Genomic DNA, 12,921 nt, shown 5'->3' with positions numbered 1-12,921 from the left:
ATGCTGCATGTTTCCTGTGCTTTGGGATGTAGTTTAAGTTTCTGGACTCACGGTTTTCTGGGAGGAGTTTGTGTTGTACTGCTGAGTATGCTGGGCTGGTTTCATTTCGCGAATAATTTTATTTCCAATTGAGGTAGGTCATTGCATTTTCATTTGCGAATATTGATGTGACTCATGTTTAGAAACAATTTCACATACTGCATTAGAGATACTAATAGCATACTGCAGTTGTTCTTAAGAGAACGATACATAACTACAGCTAGTCTGCTAGTATTTTTTACGGTGATTCATCATTCTAAGGTGATATAGCTCGATAGTCTTTTTTTGGGCAACCATCTCAGCTAGTGTTCCATAAAACTCAGCTAGTCTGCCATGACTGTGGTAGGCCAAGAATTCTGCTGTCTTGTGGTAGGCCAAGCTTGCAGATGTCTTCTAGTCCACTGTTGTGACATGTAGGCCAAGCTTGTAGATGTCTTCTAGTCCATTGATGTCTTACATTTGTAGTTGGATGCATAACTTGATAAGAGCTCCTGAACATGTGTAAGTAAATTATCAATCATTAGCCACAAGCTCACATGCCACAGCTTTCCAAGACTGGTCAATAATTAGTCACATTATCTAATTGTATTTTAGAATTAAGAAGCAGAGGAAAATGTGAACAGTTGCGGCAAGCAAGAATCTGTTGCAATATATCAGCACCCAACCAGTAGACTACTGATTATTAGATTATGATTAGTGCTTTAGTAGTGACTGAATTGAGTAGTAATTGAATTGTTATTGAGGTGTTGTTTAGGGATTCATGAGATTGGTAGTCCGTAGTTGTGCCTGACTGAGTTACTGACTTGGTATTTGCTAAATGGTAAACAACTAATCATGATTCTTTAACATTGTTCTTGACCTTATTGTTGAATTGCTGACTTTTTTGTAGTAGTAGTAGTAGTTCAACTATAAATTGGTACGTAGTAGTATTGCACTTCCTGGTCTTTTCAGATTTAACAAACTCAGTTTGTTCCAGCTTTTAAGGCACAAATTCTTTAGCTATTGTACTTGTAAGCATCACTTTCTTTTCTTCTCTTTACGCCTGAATATATATAAGAGTAGACATTTTGAAAATTTGAACTTTATTTACATTTTCTTTTCAGCTCTTTGATATGGAAGTAAAACCATCTTTTAGCTAACATGGTATACAGCGTATACCCATATCTGTAATCTGCTTGGCTGAACAAGTTCAAGATGACAATAATTTAATGAATACTATATCAAAGAAAAAAAGAAAGTTCTTGAGGTCTTAATCTAAATCTATAACTGACAAGAGGAACTAAACTCGAAAGATTAAGAATCTACAGCTTTGATCACATGAGAAGTAACTGAATCTGCTGCTATTGCTACTGCTGACTGCTGCTGCTCAGTCCTGTTGTTGCATAGTTTTGCAGGTTTGCAGTCAGTCAGGCATACTGTTCTTTGTTGGTTGTTGTTTGGGTTTCAACTCAATTTGGACAACAATTCATTGTTCATGCCTATATTTTTAATAATCATGCATTTTTCCCTTAATTTTTCCCTTGATTAATAGTTGGTATTATTTTGAGAAGACCACTAGTAGTTAGGATCAAGCTGGTTAGGATTACAGTTAATTTTCCCTTGATTTTATGGAATGTTCATCATACTCAATTCATATATATTTGACATAAATTTTCTTTGCAGATTATTGATGATTCAAGTGGTAATAGTAAATGTAGATCAAGAGATGAACAAGTTATCTTGAAGCTAAGCTAGCATAAGGATAGGTTTACTTGTTCGTAACCTTCTTTTTATTTAGTTTTGGACTATCTTGTAGAAAAAATGATAATGCTAGTTAGAAAGTTATTTTTGTTTTAAAACTATCGCTTTTATTTCAGTTTGACTAGACTATGCGAATTAATTTAATGTATGGATGATTTTTATCACTTTTTCTAAATTAACTACTTAAGTATATATATGAATCATAGCATGATGTTATATATATATGAAAAAAAATATGATGCAAATTGTGACGCTCCAAAGTCTCTAAATTATTACGTATATATGAAAAATAATATGATGCAAATTGTGACGCTTCAAAGGGTCTAAATTATTTTGGAGGGAATGGGGAGACCTCGCACGAAAGTAAACATATAGTGACTCTAATAAGAGTCTATATATTTCAGGTGTCTAAAGCGTCTCTATATGGTTTATAGTGGCGGAAAAATGTGTCTATCCGCGTGCAAATAGTTACACTTTATATAGTCTAAACATTGTGACTCCCTATAGAGTCACTATATCCCAAATAGCGACGGAGAAATACATCGCTGTTTTGCAAATTGTGATGCTCTAAAGCGTCGGTAAATAGCGGCAATGAAAATAGCGACCCTCTCCCAAAGCGTCGCTATGTGAAATAGCGACACTTTAGAGCGTCGCAATTTGTCCCAAAAAGCGTCACAATGTGCCGCGTTTTTTTGTAGTGTATCGAATGGATCAAATAATAAAAGATTTAAATAACTTTAGAAATAAGAGAATCAAGAGAGTGAGTGTTGCAAAATATCGGTAATTTCGGACACTCTATTTACTTATTTGCGTTGTCGTTCACATGAAATTAAATAACCAAGCCCCTTTGGGTCGTGTTAGATAAAATATATTATGGATAGTTCCTATTTTTTTGGCAGTGTACTTCTTTCAAATTTTGATGTTTATTATTCTAACTTTATAGATTTGTTTCTTACAATATTAAAGAAATTCAGAAAATTACCATATTTTAAAATTTACCAAACCATAAAAGCTAACGAAATGAGAACCAAGTTAATTAATTTAACGAAACTAATCTGAACTTATATTTTTTTATTTGATATGATCTGATTTTTCATAGTTAATATTTAAAAAATAAAAACTACAATTAATATTAAATGATTTTAAAATATTTTATTCAAATTTATAAATTTTAAATTTTTTATTTGACTTTAATTAGTCATTATTTAACTACAGTTTTAAATTTTTTATTTGACTTTAATTAGTCATTATTTAACTATTCCATATATTAAAAATACTTGGTGCATATCTGGATAGAACGGTTCTAATCTAGACATGATTTGGATATACCAATTTTGACATGGGCATAATGGTTCAGCCTTGGACATTATTCGGACATACTGTTCTGATCTTGACGTATATGTTCTGAGTTAGACCGATTGCTTCAGATCTGGTCATAAACTATACAGATCGGTTCTAATCTGGACATGAGTTGTATAGATCGATTCTGATCCGGATATGCTCTGCATATACCGGTTATAATCTAGCACTATGGTTCTGATCTGGACATGATCTGCACATACTTATCAAACTAGTTTCGAACTGGACATGATTTGAACATATCGATTGTGATTTGTACATGAGCTGTATAGATCTGGACATAGACCGATTCTAATCCGGATGGTTCTGATCTGGACATGAAAAGCACATACTGATCAAACTAGTTTTTATCTAAACATGATACGTACAGTTCGATTCTGATTTAGACATGAGTTGTACATACCGGTCTGATCAGGACATAATGGTACTGATTTGGACATGAAGGTTCTGATCTTGACATGATGGTTTTGAGCTGGACATGATCTGGACATATCGATTCTGGTCTGAACATGATTTTCACATATCGATCTTGATTTGAACATGATTTGTATAGATCTAGACATATATCGGTTCTGATCTGGACATGATCTGATCATACCAGTTCTGGTCTAGACATATCAATTATGATCTTCATATGATCTGTACAAATTGTTTCTTAACTACACATGATAAGTAAAGATACTGAGATACAATTATGATTTGGACATGATCTAATCACACTAGTTTTGATCTGGACATATTTGTTCAGATCAAGACAACAACAATTTTGGTTGTCATAATAATAATAATAATAATAATAATAATAATAATAATAATAATAATAATAATAACAACAATAAAAATGATATAATAATAATAATGATAATAATAATAATAATAATAATAATAATACTAATAATAATAATAATAATAATAATAATAATAATAACAATAACAATGATATAATAATAATAATGATAATAATAATAACAATAATAATAATAATAATAATAATAATAATAACAATAACAATGATATAATAATAATAATGATAATAATAATAATTATAATATAATAATAATAATAATAATTATTAATATTATCAAATGCTAACAAATTTGTACATTTTTTAAAATAATTAGTGGGAAGTTGAGATACAATCTGGGCCCCCACTCAATGTATACATTATTTACAAAGTTATCACTATTATTTGAATTATAATTATTATAATTATAATTATTATATTACAATACTCTTATTTTTGTTTGAACTTAGGCCCTATTTAGTTCACCTTATTTCAGGACCTTATTACTTATTTCAGATTTAATCAGATCAGATCAGACCAGACCAGATCAGAAAAAATAAGTTAAGATCAGATCATTTCAGATGAGATCAGATCATACCAGATTATTATTATTATTATTATTATTATTGGTATATATTAATATCATGATTTAATATTTTATTACTATTATATTATTGCTTTAATAAAAAAGAATGTTGTTATCGGTGCAATTAAAATCTATTACTTAAGGAATAATAAACATAAACAAAACATTCAAATTCATCATGTTCAAATTAAAACCATTAAGTCCAGATCAGAAACGATATGATCAGGTCATGTCCATATCAGAACTGATTTTTATAGATCAGAACCATTATATATCTAGACCATAACTGATATGATAAGATAATATCCAGATCATAACTGATATGTACAGATCATATCCAGATCATGTTCAAATATGCAAAGATCTTGTCTAAATCAGAATCGATCCTTACAGAACCAATATGTTCAGATCCAAACCGATTTGTACAGATCATGTCCAGATCAGAATCGATATGTCCAGATTATAACTGGTCTAGATATCGACTCTGTGCAGATTATGTTCAGATCAGAATTGGTCTGTACAGATCATGTCCAGATCAGAACTAAACTGTACAGATCATGTCCAGCTCAGAACTGATCATGTACAGATCAGTTCTGATCTTGTCATGATCAGAATTTATTTCTTACACCCACCCATCTTTTTAACCATTTACCTTACTAGCTTTATCCATATTTTATTATATTCATCAAACTTTACTACCTTTGTCTTAATATTTGTGCAAATAGTTACTATAAAGATCTTTATGAAATGGAGTAGTACATGGTAATAATCTTAGGAAACAAATTTGTGTTTACAATATAGAGATTTTAATCCATTAAATAATATATTTTACAAGTATATCTGTTTTCTTACCAACAACAATGTACACAATAGTACTTGTTAACAAAAAAAAATGGCATGTTTGTCACTTTATTTGAATATTCATATCGTTTTCGGCCTTTGGGTCTTTCCAAATTTGTATACGAGTGACTAGATCATTGGAAAAATATGATTTCCGAAATACATGGATTATGTGACCACATACATTATTTTATGCTTAGTTTCTTTCATGTTGTATGAGGCTTGCCTCTCTTTTGTACAAAAAAGAACATACTATTATTGGAAATAATTTTACTTCTAATTTTGTTTGATGTTCAAACACTTTTTCACATAACCTAATTGGTTGGGTGTTCCTAATATTTGTTTCAAGGGGCCTAAACATAAAGGTTTAATGTCTATACTATTTTTCACCTTTTTGAAATGCTACCCACCTTTAATAAGTGGGTTAATGTATACACTATTTGATTATTGAATCGTAAAACTTGCAACCTTTACAATATATAATACGTTCTCGTAAAAATATTTGATTAATTTTAGTTGTTCCTTGGGTATTAATAATGAAAGGGTCGCACTAGATAAGGAAATGCTTAGAATAAATAAGAAATTCCATAACTAAGTAAGAAAGAACCAGCTAATATTTGATTCGTTCGTTACATTACATCACCATAAATTATCCAACACGACCTAGACGAGATAAGATTTTTTTTTAATATAAGATAAGATTCTTTTTAAAAAAATTCGGTAACAATATAAGATAAGATTTGTTTTTAATATAAGATAAGATTTTTTTTTAAAAAGATCGGTAACAATATATATAATCAAATAATATAAGATAAGATTTTTTTAAAAAAAACTAGTAACTTAGGAAATAGGATTCAAGTATTCTAAATCTATTAGAATTAGAGTTTACTTAAAACTAGTAACTTAGGAAATTAATCTTTTAATCTAATCCTATTTGCTTAAGGATTCGATGCATGCACAAACTTCAATACACACACGAGCATGGCCCACAAGAACGCAGGCCATGCCCGCGCGCGGAGAAGCCCATCGCAGCTCGTAGCCCACACGTTGCTCACAGCACAAGCGCTGCTCGCAGCCCGCGTTGCTCGCAGCCATGGGCGCGCTGGGCCTGGCCTTGCGATTGTTGGCGGGTTGCGCCGTCACAAGTAAGTATCTATGCAAATGATTGCGACATTGCCATGTCCACATAGTTCAAGAAACAAAACTACTAGTCATCTTGCATTCTAGTCGTCTAGCGTTTTCTATGCGTCCATCTTTATAGAAAACTCCGACCAGGGACCATTTTAAACTTTTGACTTTCAAGTTCACTTGATAGACATTTCTTAGTCACAGGACTGGTCCTGACAGTCTATCTTGAGTATATTGTCAAATTGAAAGGACTCATCATTTAATACTAAACCAAGATTAAATGGAATATGAAAATACATTTCATATATGATAAATGTTCAACCCCAATGTTTTACAACCATGGGCCTCCAACCCATCTTTAAAACAATTAATGGAATTCAAAGCTATGCTTGATTTCCAGTGCCACAATGTGAGTGTTGTTTCTCACTTGTTGCATAGGTTTAGTTATCATGCTTTGCCAATCTTAATATCCTTTTCATCGAATGTTCTTCGAGATATGATGATAAGATCTTTTGAGTATGTTTCTTTCGTGATCTAGTCTTTCTTGCTACAATAGTGGTTCTACGCATTTTGCAATGAAGAACCATCAAGTCAGCAGACATGTGATCCACCCAAGTTCAGTGAAGAACTCTTTAACATAAACAACTCTGTTTCATTGCTTCTTAGGCAATAATTACTTTTACTTCAACTATTTAGGTTGCTAGTGATGCTTTGTTTGGATTTACTTATCCAAGCAGTTCATAGATATGTGGAAGACTTTCCATCTGTATCTCAGAACATAGAAATTAATGTTTAATTTCCCACGCAATAACTCATGGTCTCCAATCCATGTTGCCATTTCAAAACAAGATGCTCTATAGCTCGTCCTTGCCAATGGTTAACTCCAAAGGGATCTTGCTTGATCCTTTGCCAGTGTTTATGCGTGTAGCATCAATATTTAGCATATCTTTATTTCCTTGAATCAAGTACTATTCTTATGTACCTTTTCAAGTACCATAAGTTTTTCTTGATATCAATCTAGTTGATCTTCACATAGATCAATAGAGATTGGTATATGTTCGTCATGCCTAAAGTCTTACGATACGTTTTTTGCGATCCTCATATTATATCATACATGATAAATTCTTTTGCAAAATAATTCCCAATTGAATTCTATTCATGTAACTTTAGCTATCCAATTTCAGTAGATACTAAATCCAGCTAAATTCTTTGACATATAATATAGGTGAAGAATCTCATTAGATTCTTTGATGTTTAACTTAGAAAATGCTTATACATAGGTCAAACATTCTTTACTTAGATTTATTCACATGGGTCGAATATCTCCAATGGAGTCTTTCGTGTTTGATTTAGTAAATGCCATTACTTAATCTAAAACGATATCAGAAGATCTTTGTAAATAGATCTTAATACCCAGTATGTACTAAGTTTCGCCTTGGTCCATCATTGATGAATAATTTCAAATCTAAGTGATGAGCGACATTTATGTCGCTCTTAGCTTAGGATTTCACGTTAGTTTATTATGCTTTTTCATAGTTTTTATCGCTTTTCGTATGATTCTTATAAGATTCTTTCCATCTTGTGCTTTATAGGTGATTATGGTGAAATATGATGGAAAACAAGTAGAATTGAGCCAAAACAGGGGATGTGCGGCCGAACAAGAGTTCGTGCGCCCAAAAGTACTGAATTGGTGGACTCATGGAAGATGGAGCTTTGTGCGACCGAACAGCCCTTTTGTTCGATCGCACAAATTGGATTTTGGAGACAGAATGCCCCAATTTTGGTAAACGACCGCACATGATTTCGTTCGACGGCACAAGAATTTGTGCGCCCACACATGATTAGCTGTTCGACCAAATTAGAATTCGAAGGAGACATAGGCCAAGAAAAGCTCATTCGACCGAACAAGATTTCCTGTTCGGTCGCACATGACGAAGGAGTTTGTCTTCGCTTCGTTTGCTCGCACAGGATGAAAAGTTTGCTCGAATTGGTTTTCTCTGTTCGATCGTACAAAGGGTATGTATGACCGAACACTGACGCGGGCTGCAGATTTTTGAATTAAAGCTTCTATTTGGGGAAACTTATAAATAGATTTTTCATTTTAATTGTAGAACATTCAATTTTAGATTTACATTTTGAGAATTCCAAAATACATTTTCAGCATTTTCTAGAGAGAGAAACTCCTTGCTTTGAAGCTTCAAGTTGTAATTTCTTCAACTCTCTTTCAATTTCTTGCAATTTTGATTCAATTCCTTAGTTCTTTGTTCTTGCTAGCTATTGTTCTTTAATTATTCTTTGATTCTTGAATTCCTCTTTGCTTTGATTTTAGTTTCATTGATTCTCAATTCTCTAATTGATTTTGCAATTGAATGCTTAATTGCTTGATTCCTTCCTTCTACCCTTTCAATTACATGATTACTTGCTTAGAATTCATGAATTTCCTAATTTCAAGCATGTGTAGTGAGTAGACTTAGGTTAGGGATAGGGGAGAATCTAGGGGCATAATTAGGGGAAATTGATGGTTGAATGTTGATTGATTGATGTAATTAAATTTGATTTGGTGATAGGATCAATATCCATGACTAATTGAGTGGTAGTTGCAAATACTATTTGATTGGAATTGATTGGATTGCATAGGCTAGGTTTGGGAAGACATTGTGAGCCTATTTTATGCAAGTGAATAGTGGTTCCTATATGCAAGTTATCTAGTTTAGGATTAGGCGAAAGCTCTTCCATAGATTAGGTGCTTCACGTGCTCCATCCGAGAGGTGGCGAACACGTCATTCGATTCTATTCCCCTATGCACTAAGTAGTTGCATCATCATGATTGCTAGCTTGATTGTTTAGATCATTTCCCCCAATTCCCTAGCCTATCCCCGACTCCCTAGCATTTCCCTATATTGGTTAATTCGTTTAATTGTTAGCTTTAGTTTTCCTAGAAATTAATTCAAACCAACTTTTGTCCAAACTTGCTTAACGCCTTGACTCAATGCACACCGTTTCTATGGGACGATCCCTATACTTGCCGCTATAGTCCATATAGCCAGTTAGTTAGGAGTTTATAAATTTTGTTTGGTCGGGTGGTTTTCTTTTCAACGACGGAAAAAAAACTCTTATCAAAATGGCGTCGTTTCCGGGGAACGGTCGTTGTTATTGAGTTTTGTTGAGACTAGTTTACCATTAGAAAAATACAAAAATATTGCATTCTTGTTTGCTTTCTTTTCCCTTTGCAATACTCACGTGTTTCTTTGAGTTTGTATGCTTGATAGAGGTCGATCACGTCAAAGGTCTCTCCACCCTCTTGACCTTGAATTGGAGAGGACATTAAGGAGATTAAGGCGCGTTCGAACTCGCTCGTCACGCCACAACCGATTTGAATCCTTGAGTGTAGGCGTGGAACAAGAAGAAAGTGAGCAAACCTTTGAAACCATGGCGCTCCCGGTCAAGAATTTGGGTATACCGGGACCATTTGAGGCAACATGTGGTATCTAAGCTCCCAGAACTAATGCTAATAACTTCGAAATCAAACCCGCTTTGATTAACTTGGTTCAAAGCCATCCTTTTTGTGGGAAGAGCAACGAGTCACCACACGAGCACCCTAAAGTAATTCGAACATTATTGTGATACAATCAAACACAATGGTGTGACTTCGGACTATGTGCGGTTGACTCTATTCCGTTTCCCTCTCCTTGGGAGAGCTAGTGATTGGCTTGACAAGGAGGTCAAGACAAATTCACTTCGCACTTGGAATGAAGTGACTAGAGCATTTTTGAGCAAGTTCTACTCTCATGGCAAGACAGCGGAATATCGCCACAAAATTCAATCATTTGGGCAAAAGCGGGATGAATCTCTTTTTAAAGATTGGGACCGATTCAAAGAATACCAAAGGGAGTACCCTCACCATGGGATCCCTAAGTGGTTGTTACTTCAAACCTTCTACTTGGGATTGAGCCCAACCTCCAAGACGAGTCTAGATGCGGGGGCGGGTGGTCCCATCATGAACAAGACCGAAGATCAAATTGAAGAGATAATTGAGGATGTGGCCCAAAATTACCAAGCTTGACATGTTGGTGCAAGGGACTATGATGGCAAGGGTAGGAATGATGATGGTAAAGGGTCGGTATATGCTATGGAGCAAGCTAGGATCATTGAGAAGCTTAGCTCGAGATTGGAAAAGCTAGAGAGCACACCAAGTCAACCACCATCACCATCAACAATTCCACCGCCTTCGGCTACTCTTCTCACCAAGGGGAAGAGCAAGGTTAGTTCCTATGACACTATGCCTCCGGGCACATCTTTTCGGATAATTGTCAAGACTATGGTTATTTCCCTAATGCTTGTCCTTTGGTGCATAATGTGTCTTATGTGGATTATGGCCCTTCTTGTGAAGGTGATTTTGATATGGAATATGCCCATGCTATGAATGAGAGGTCTAGAAATGATAACCACAATAGTCAAAACTTTGCTAGGCAAGCTCCTAAAGGGCCCCCTATGTATGGATCCTACCAAGGCTATGGCCAAGGAGGTGGGTATGATAGTCAAGGCCGAGTTGGCTATAGAGCGCAAGGCTATGAAGGCCAAGCACCCTATGGTCAATCTCATGGTCTTGGCAATCAAGCCCAATACAATCAAGGTAGTTATAATCCTAACCATCAAGGTGGAGGGGGTTACAACTATTCTTATGGGCAATTTAGGGGTGCCTCTAGTGGGGGTTATCCTAGAACTCGGGAGGTCCATATGGTGTTTCTCAATTTCCACCTCCCATATTCAATGGACCGAAGATCTATGGCAACCTTTTCCAACCAAACCTTAGTGGTTATGGGAATGCACCTCCACCGCTCCCGCCTCTCAAGTCTAACCTTGAGGCTCTCATGGAGTCGTTCGTGGGGGCGTAAGCCAAGAAGAATGTTGAGTTTGAGGATGGATTTAAGCAATCCAACACTCACTTGAAGATGATTGAAACCCAATTAGCTCACCTTGCTAATACCATTAAGGAACATCATGTGCATACTAGTCTCCCACCCCAAAGTCAAGTTCCAAAGCAAATGAATTCCATAGTGACAAGGAGTGGGAGGACCTTAGAAGATATTCCTAGAGCTAATAAGGTTTCTAAGTCCAATGGGAAGGATCAAGAGGGAGTCTTTGAGTCTAGCGACAATGATGTGGTTGAAGAGGAGCCTCCCATCGTTGATGGGGGTGGTACTCCTATACCAAAAGAGGAACCTCTTCTACCTCTCCCCACTCCTAAACTTCCCTATCCCCAAAGATTCATAAGGCATAAGTTAGATGTGCAATTCTCAAAATTCCTTGATGTTCTTCGAAAATTGCATATCACTATCCCCTTTACGGATGCGTTGAAACAAATTCCAACCTACTCAAGATTTCTTAAGGAAATCTTAAGTGGGAAGCGGGATTGCAACGTAAAGGAGACGGTGAACCTGACCGAAAATTGTAGTGCTATTATTCTTAACCAAATGCCACCCAAACTCAAAGACCCAGGTAGTTTCTCTATCCCTTGTGATATTAAAAAGCTTGAAATAAGCAATACCTTGTGTGATTTGGGTGGTAGTGTTAGTCTAATGCCTTATTCGGTGTTTGCCAAGCTTGAAGTTGGTAATCTTGTGTAATACCTCGTATTTTTCTATAATTATAAATATATTTTATTATATTTATAAAGTATTTCGTTGTATTTATATAAATTTATTTCATTTAATGAAATTAAATGCGCTTTTATTTTTAATAAATTTAAATATTAATTATTTCGAAAACCGTATTTTATTAAATAAATTCAACGGATTTATTTAATCAGGAATTGTTGGGTCGTATTTCGAAAACGAATTTAATAAACTTAAAGCCCGGTCGTTTTGTCTTAATCAAACCCAACAAATTAAAGCCTACAAGGAGTAAACTTAAATGAGCCCGGTAATGAGCCCAACTCAAAATTACCCTAACCTAGCCCACAAGGGAGAGAAAACCTATAAATAGACCTCATATCAAACCCCCAAAATCTAAAAATTCAGAAATCTCTCTCTCTCTCCTCTTTTTTCTCTCCTTGCGGCACACTCCACCCACGCCCCTCTCTCTTCGTCACCCTTGCTTGCGGCGCAAGGCAGCCAGCCCGTCTCTCCCTCTCGCCTTCCCGCAGCCGCAGCGTAGCACGTTGTGCCTGCGTGCTGTGCGGTTGTGCCTTGCTGCGCTGCCCACTCGTCCCTCGCCTCGTCCCGCGTCATGTCGCAGCACAACAACGGAGTTGTGTGCGCGCGTTGTGCCTCGCCTGTGCCCAGCTCCCCTGCCCTGCCCCTTTGCGCGCACCCGTTGCTGCGGTGTGTTGCGTCGCTGTTGCTATTGTTGTGTTGTCGTGTGTGTTGATCAGCACACACACACACGATTAATTAATCGTTGTGTGTGTGTGTGTGTGTGTGTTGATCAATGGTTTAAATCAAAT

At 35.4% G+C, this 12,921-nt stretch overlaps 1 protein-coding gene across 1 annotated transcript in view; it reads left to right on the top strand.

Annotated features, from left to right (window-relative positions):
- Window positions 1-10,539, top strand: part of LOC130469914 (uncharacterized) — a 39,506-nt gene extending 28,967 nt beyond the window's left edge. Inside the window, exon 11 of the mRNA XM_056839440.1 lies at window positions 10,173-10,539. Within this exon, the coding sequence (XP_056695418.1) occupies window positions 10,173-10,539 (367 nt within the window). The remainder of the gene's footprint in view (window positions 1-10,172) is intronic.
- The last annotated feature ends 2,382 nt before the right edge of the window (window positions 10,540-12,921 follow it).

This window comes from Spinacia oleracea, chromosome 3, assembly GCF_020520425.1.
Source record: "Spinacia oleracea cultivar Varoflay chromosome 3, BTI_SOV_V1, whole genome shotgun sequence".
Lineage (NCBI taxonomy): Eukaryota > Viridiplantae > Streptophyta > Magnoliopsida > Caryophyllales > Amaranthaceae > Spinacia > Spinacia oleracea.
This window is presented reverse-complemented; position numbering and strand designations above follow the sequence as displayed.